The 7,769-nt window shown below is 51.8% G+C and overlaps 1 protein-coding gene across 2 annotated transcripts; it reads right to left on the minus strand.

Moving 5' to 3' along the window:
- Positions 1-399: 399 nt before the first annotated feature.
- Positions 400-7,230, minus strand: SPIB (Spi-B transcription factor (Spi-1/PU.1 related)). Of its 2 annotated transcripts, none has more exons than XM_006868149.1 (6): positions 7,208-7,230; positions 6,224-6,251; positions 3,725-3,797; positions 3,220-3,425; positions 2,072-2,234; positions 400-698 (listed from the first exon to the last, which is right to left on the minus strand). In XM_006868149.1, the coding sequence occupies exons 1-6, from the start codon at positions 7,228-7,230 to the stop codon at positions 400-402; spliced, it is 792 nt and encodes a 263-aa protein (XP_006868211.1). The 2 variants fall into 2 exon arrangements, with proteins under 2 accessions (XP_006868211.1, XP_006868212.1); XM_006868150.1 differs by having other exon boundaries at positions 651-698; positions 2,076-2,234.
- Between the last annotated feature and the right edge of the window lie 539 nt (positions 7,231-7,769).

The following is a 7,769-nucleotide window of genomic DNA, read 5'->3' on the forward strand; positions in this document are numbered from 1 at the left end:
GTTTGGGAGACCCCAGGTCTGTTTGGGAGAGCCCAAAGAAGCTCTCATGGATACAGGATTGCTGGAAGCTCACTGTCCCCCCAGCGCTGCCTCCCCAACCCACAATGGTCTCTGGGTCCCGTTACTCAAGACATGGGACCCTGGACTAGAAAATGGGGATTCCCAGCGGGGCCCCAGACACAAGTGGGGAATGCCGGGAACCCCATTCCTCCCAGTGTGGGGTCCATGGGCCCCAGGACCCAGGGTATGGGGCCACCAATGTGACACAGAAACCCCAGAGGGGCCCTGGCTCGGGTGTAAGGTCACCAAGTGGCCCCACAGGCAGTTCTACAGGTAGCGTGGGACTTCCTGGGCTCTCCAAGCAGGGCACGGGACCCTAGAGAGCCCCCAAATGGGGGCTCAGGCCCGCCGGGTAGCTGGCAGGAGCGCACTGTCAAATTGGTAGGTGAGTTTGCGCTTGACCTTGCGGATCTCTCCGGTCTTGGCGTAGTTGCGCAGGGCGCGCGCCAGCTTCTGGTAGGTCATGCGCTTGCGGTTGCCCTTTTGCTGGCCCCAGCGCCGCGCCAACAGCTCCTTGTGCTTCGAGGAGAACTGGAAAACTCCAGCGCCCGGCTCCACCCACCACACGCACTCCCGCATGTCGCCCCGGGTCAGTAACCCCAGCAGGAACTGGTACAAGCGCAGCTTCTTGCGGGTTCCTAGGGCGGGGAATAGGGTGTATCAAGGGAGTGTCCCTCAGATCCCGCCCTACTTGCCCAACCTACTTCCACTCCATGATACCCAAGCCAAGTCTCAGCCTCTCCATCTAGAGAATGAAGCAAAGCAGGTGTCTTTAGAGGGTCTGTGCCCCTACAGCCAGCAAATGGTTCCCCTGAGTCTGTGACCCCAAGAATCCCAATCCCAGTGGGATTCTTGCATTCCTAGGAACAGCAAGGGTCCGCCCGAGCTGAGCAGCTCATTGGATACAAGAGCCTCTTCTCTGCCATTTCCCAGCGGTGTGATCTAGGGGTGGTGACTTAACGTCTCTGAACTTTTCATCTCCTTAGCTATAAAATGCAATTAATTTATGTGTGAAGGAGTACTGGTAACATAGTTGGGCTGTTAACCACAAGATAAGCAGTTCAAATCTACCACTCCACTGGAGAAAGATAAGTCTTCCTGCTACCTTCAGGATTTACAGCCTCAGAAAACCTACAGAGGGTTGCAATGAGCCACAATGTGTGTGTTCCCTGAATAGTGCAAATGAGTAATGAAGTGTTACAACCACAAAGGTTGATGGTTCAGGTCCACACAGAGGTGCCTCTGGTGATCTGCTTCGGAAAGGCGACAGCCATTTAAAACCTATGAAGCACAATTCTACTGTGCACACACGAGACAGAATTGACTTGACAACAATTAACATCTTCATCATAAGGTAGAGATGATGATGGTAATGATACCAACAGACACTTTACAGATGGGAAACTGAGGACTAGCTTCAGAGCTGAAGGGACTCAGCATAAGGGACGTAGTGGGCGCATGTGGGCGCATGTGGCTGGAAGCAGAGGTTGCATAGATGGATTTGGATATTAACATTATATGCTCAGGGCTTTAAAACGTTCCTGGAAAAACTCCATTCGATCATGCTGGTGAAGGCTGCCAGGCTGAACTTATTGTGGACTCAATGCCAAGTACTGGGATCCCATTTCCCAAGAGTCCCTGGGTGTCTGCTAACTCAAAGCCTGGTTATTCAAACCCACCAGCAGCTCTGCAGGAGAAAGAACTGGTGATGTGCTCTTGTGAAAATCACAGCCGAGAAAATCTTATGGGGCGGTTCTACTCTGTCATATGGGATTGCCATGGGGACCTAACAACCACAATATCCCACGTAATCTTCCCACCGACCTTATTGAGGGTAGACACTGGCTGTACATACAACCATCTGTACATGGTACAGACAAGAACCAGAGGCCCAGAAGGGTACACAGCCGGCAAGTGGTGCTTCAGGGAATTGATGAAGCCATAGTCCCTTCCATTCCTTCCCTCAAGCCACAGCTGGAGCTCCACCCCCACCCCACGGGCTCCCACATACCTGCGTCGGGTCCCCTCCCATCAGCACTGCCGGTTAGGAGGGCCTCATCCGAGGACTCGCTGTCTGACACTTCCAGAGCAGGGCTGTTCAGCACAAAATCCTCCTCCTCAGACTGCACAGGGCTGGGGTACGGGGCATAGGCTGCCGCCGGGGGACCCAAGGTCTGCGAAAGGTCAGTGTAACTCAGACATCCTGGAGGAGGGGAGCCGTCTTTCCTTCCCTCACCCTCTCACATGGCCCTCTTCTCCATTTTAGTTGTGAGTTCCCATCCCCATGTTGTCACCAGGGGGCGCCCAAGGTACATCCAGGAACACAGGTTTAACACAGGTGGTGGTGTTAAGTGCCAATGAGTTCGTTCCAACCCACAGCGACCCTGTATAGGGTTTCCAAAGTGTGGCTGGTGAGCTTGAACTGCCGACCTTGTGGTTCAAACCGACTTTGCAGTCCAGCACATTAACCCACAGCACCTCACCTTAACACAGGTGAAGGCAGACGAAGTCATTCGGATTTCTTGTCAGTGCCACAGGGGCGGGGTGTGTGTGTGTGTCTTATTTGTGCAATGGGGTCATGTTGCTGTAGTTTGTTGCCTTGAACTCAATTCCGACTCATGGAGACCCCATGTGTGCAGAGTAGAACTGTACTCCATAAGGTTTTCTTGGCTGTGACCATTTAGAAGCCGATTCCCAGGACTTCCTTCTGGAACACCTTTTGCTTAGTTGGTGTTAAATGCCATAGAATCGGTTCTGACTCATAATGACCCTATATAAGGTTTCCAAGGCTTCAAATCTTTATGGGAACAAAAAGCCTCATCTCTCTCCCACAGAGCAACTGGTAGATTCAAACTGCTGACCTTGCACTTAGCAACCCAGCTCATAATCCACCATGCTACCAGTCCTCCTTGTTAAAAGGATGTTACTGTTGGTGTTAAGTGCTGCTAAGTCGGTTTCAACTCATAGCTACCTTGTATAGGGTTTCCAAGAAGCCACTGGTGAGCTTGAACCACTGACCTTGTGGTTCAAACCAACCTTGCAGTTCAGGGCATTAACCCACAGCGCCACACCAGGATTAATGGGTTCACTACAGTGTTTGGCAACCAGTGAACACAATCAATCAAATTGTGGCAATCTTTGGTTCCTCCAGCCCCTTACCTGGCAGGCAAAGTCCTCCGTGGGGTACACTGGGAGCCCGGGCCCCAAGGCCTCTAGGTTGGGCACCAGATCAAGGCCTCCTGCAGGGCTATAGGTGGATGGTCCATAGCAGGCAGCAACTGCCTGGGGATGACTGAAGGTGGACGATGTGGGGTTGAAGGTTTCATAGAGGGCAGGTGGAGCCTCGGTCCAGCCCCACAAGGAGTCTGGTGGGAGGGGCAGGGTGGGGAGTCATACACCAGAAGGCCTGGCCATTGCCCCCACACACCCCAAGTCCCCAGCACAGAAGGGTCATTGTAGGCTGTGCAAATCTCTGACCCCAGGATTTGCATGGAGGTGGGGAGAAGTTGGGGGGAACAGAAGATGGGAGGGGAGGAAGTCAGGTCAGGAAACATGGGTTATCCCTATCTTGTTGAGCTGGGCGATGACCACCCCCCCACCTAGGACCTCAGCTTCCTCATCTGTGAAATGGGCCCAGGGAAGGAGGGTGGGGTGGGTCACTCACCAGGAGTCCCCTCTGTGTCCGGGTAACTGGGGTGCTTACAGTTGTCCAGGTCATAGAAGATGCCGTCTGAGTACTGAAGAAGGTAGGATGGGAGCAAGGTCATTCCAAGCTTCAGGGAGCCCCCACACCACCAACGCTGAACCAGCGGGGAGACAGACACAGGAAGGGAAGCAAAGAGGAACTGCTGAGCGAGAGAGAGAGAGAGAGAGAGAGAGAGAGAGAGAGAGAGAGAGATTGAAACGCACAGACAGGGAAACAGAAACACACACGGGGAAAAGAGGTGAAAATAATGCTGGAGAAAAACAGAATGGAAGAGACAGACACAGAGAGAAGCATCCACATCCACAGAGATCTAGCAACCAAGCTCCTGCTGAGACATGGGCTCCCGGAGAGCCCTGGCTGACCGTCCTGTCACTGGGTCCCTGACATGCAGTTGGCACTCCATGGTGCCCAGGAAATGTGGAAGAATTTGTCCTGTGTTGCCTGCCGAGGAGGTGGGACAGGTTGCAGGGTGGAAGGTTGAAGAGGGGAGGTTATTTTTGCAAGGAAGGGTCTCAGTGTTACACAGTGCTTTGATTCATCCCAGAACTCGAGTGTGGCATTAGTAATTCAACTCAATGCCGTGGAGTCGATTCCAACTCATAGCAATCGGACCAGACAGAGAACTGCTCCGTTTCTAAGGCTGTCATCTTTATAGAAAGCAGACAGCCTCATCTTTCTTCCACAGTGGGTTTGAACCACTAACCTTTAGATTAGCAGCTGAGTGCTTTAACTGCTACACCACCAGGGCTCCTTGGCCAAGTGCTTTAACCCCTGTGTCATTAGGGTGTCTGGCTTTCGTAATTGCTGTCATTGCTAAGTGCCATCAAGTCAGTTCCGACTCATAGCGACCCTACACAGGATTTCCAAGGAGCGACTGGTGAGTTTGAACCGCCAACTGTGTGGTTCAAACCAACTTGCAGTCCAGTGTTTTATCCCACAGAATCACACCAGGGCTTTAGTAATTAACATCTAGTAATTAACATCCTGGTATATGGTGCTGTGGGATGAACATTGACCTTCGAACCAGAAGGCCAACAGTTCAAACCAACCAGCTACTCCTTGGGCACCGTAAACAGAGTCGCCATGAGCCAAAACAACAACGACAAAAATGAAAGCACGGAGCCCTGGGGATGCAGTGGTTACAAATCAGCTGCTAACTGAAAGGCTGGTAATTCAAACTCACCAGCTGCTCAGCAGAAGAAAGTCCTGGCAGTCTATAGCCTAAAGAGATTACAGCCTGGAAAACCTGACGGAGGCAGTTCTAGTAGGTCCCCGAGGGTTGCTATAAGGCACACAACAGTAATAGCATAGTTGTAGGATGGAACACTACACTGCCAACAGACTGTAAGGTTCACTTAATAGGAAGTTCAAAAACAGAAGGAAGCCAGGGAGGGAAATGAGGGAATCTTCTAGAGGATGGAGAGGTTCTATCTGGTTTTGGTTACACAGGTGCATTCATATGTAAAACCTCACTGAGTTACACTGTGCCCAAGGGTTTGTCTCTTTGCTGATTGATTGTAAATGATAAGGTAATATAAAGAGAAAAACATCATAAAGTTGGAGGGAGAAGGTTATGATGGGGAGGGGCAGACAGATCTTCCAAACCCCCTACCATCCAGTTGACTCTGACTCAGAGCAACCCAACTGAACATAGTAGAACCTGCTCCCTAGAATTTCCGAGACCATAAATCTTTATAGGAGCAGACAGCTTCCCGTAAAGATTCGCTTCTGTGGAACAGCTGGTGGGTTTGAACCGCAGACTATTTGGTCAGCCACCAAATGCTTAATTACTGTGCCACCAGGGTTCCTCACACCTACATCAGTAAGGTTTTATTTCTCAGACCGAGGTGGTAAGTTCCTGGGAGTTGGGTATGTATGTCTGAAATACTGCAGCATCCACTTTTTGTAATTAAAAAAAAAAAAGTAAGAAATAAATCTGTTAAACGTGGGATGAAAGAGACACAAAATTAGAGCAAAGACACATACACACACACACACAATGTGTGTGTACACATTCATACACAGCACACACACAAAATGCACATTATCCACAGATCACACACAACATACATTACACACACAAAAAATACACATAAGCCATACACACCCCATAAACAACCTATACACACTACACACAAAAACTACAGTATACACAGACAACACACAAAACACAACACACTGTACACCCACACAACACATATCCACCATACACCATAATACACACACCCAAGGAAACAGACCCAGCCCCGGGGAGAGAGAGATCCATCAGCAGCATAGAAATGATGGACACAGAGCAGACAGACTTCACAGAGAGACACCAAGGAGATTCAGAAAGACAGTGACAGGAAGGGGTGGAAGGGAAAACTAAGGCAGGGAGACAGAGATCCTTCTGAAGGAGGTCTTGGTGGGCCATATGGGTCCCCACTCCCTCCCTGGCCCCCAGGGGCCCCAACTCACCAGACAGCTGAAGTGTGGCCCGTCGAGCCTGGTGGGGGAGAGATGTAGGGGCATGTCAGGGTCCTGCCAGCCACCTGAGCCTCCCAGTGGTTGGGGAAGTGGGTGGGGGTGGGGGTGGGGGGCAGAGGGAACACCAGCTGTACCCACTGCAGCTTGTCTGTGTATATTTGTGCCACCACTTTCTCCCTACTCCGAATTGGGACAGGAAGTGGGAGGTGGGCGCCAGGCAAATGCCCCCCCCCCCGCGAATTTGCATAGACATAGGCTAGTGGGGGCAGGAAAAATGAGGGGGAGAAAGTCCCCAGAGAGGAGGTGTAGGTGTTGACTGCAGGTGGGGGTGGCGAGGGGCCTGGCCAAGAGGGGCCACTGGGGCCTCAGCTTTGCAGCCTATTAAATGGGAAGGCTACCTGGCACAGGAGGCAGGAAATGAAGGGGAGATACTTGGACAGAGGAGAGTGAGAAGTGGGAAAAAATGCAGGCATGGATGCAGGAAGTATTTATTGAGCCTGAGGAAGAAAGAAGATAGAGAGACACAGTAAGAAAAATGGAAAGTGAGAGAGACAGAGACAAAGACACACAGAAACAGAGGCAGAGAATTGGAAAGAGAAAGATAAGACACAGAGACAGAGGAGGCAGAAGAGATAAGCAGAGACATTCTGAGAACTGGGAAGAGGACAGAGACAAATAAAAAACAGGCAAATATAGAGAAAGAAGGAAAGAAATGGCCAGATATGGAGGATGCCCCAGAATCAGAGACAGAGAGTGAAGGACAGAGAGATGGAAAGACACCAGCAGAGATGGAGGCCCACAACAGGGAGAAGAGAGCATGTGTCCCAAGGCACTGAGACCTTTGGGGATCACGGAAAATAAGGATAAGGAAGGAGGATGGGAAGGAAAGACCTAGAGGGGCAAGGTGGTGTAGCCCTCCTCCCTGAGTGGACAGTACCAGGTGAGGGTCCAGTGGGTTCAGGGCCCCACACTTACTGTGCAGCCTCCAGGGCGAGCATGGTGACACTAGCTAGGCTGGGCTGATTGCCCGCTGCAGCCACCGCCCCTATTTATACCACAGCCCAGCCCTGGGGGAAGAAGGGGTGGTGGCTGAAATGAGCCCTCCTCAAAATTCCCCTCAGGGAGACAGGCAGGGGAGGGGGCTAAGTTGCGCAACCCCTCGGTCATCACGTGGTGGGAACAGGCCTAGATTTTGGGATGGGGGGCTGACCCTGAGGGGCGGAAATGGGTGAAGAGCTGGGCTTGGGGGACCCTGGAAAAGTACAGGAAAGGCTGGGGAGCCCATGTCTCTAAGTTAGTGGAAGACGGGTATTAGGACATGAGGGTGAGGAGCACCAGACCTAGGAGCCAAACTTCAGCCAAAGTGGGTGCAAGTCGGGAGCAGGGTGCTGGGGGGCATTTACAGGCACCTGTGTCCTTCAAGATGTCTAAGTTCATGGTTGACCAGCCATGAGGGATGGATACGGGGACCACCAGTGTCAGAAGGGGACATGAAGAATACCCAGGTCCACAGGTGGAAACATTCGTGGGGGGGAGG

Source organism: Chrysochloris asiatica, unplaced genomic scaffold (assembly GCF_000296735.1).
Source record: "Chrysochloris asiatica unplaced genomic scaffold, ChrAsi1.0 scaffold00116, whole genome shotgun sequence".
In the NCBI taxonomy this organism is placed as follows: domain Eukaryota; kingdom Metazoa; phylum Chordata; class Mammalia; order Afrosoricida; family Chrysochloridae; genus Chrysochloris; species Chrysochloris asiatica.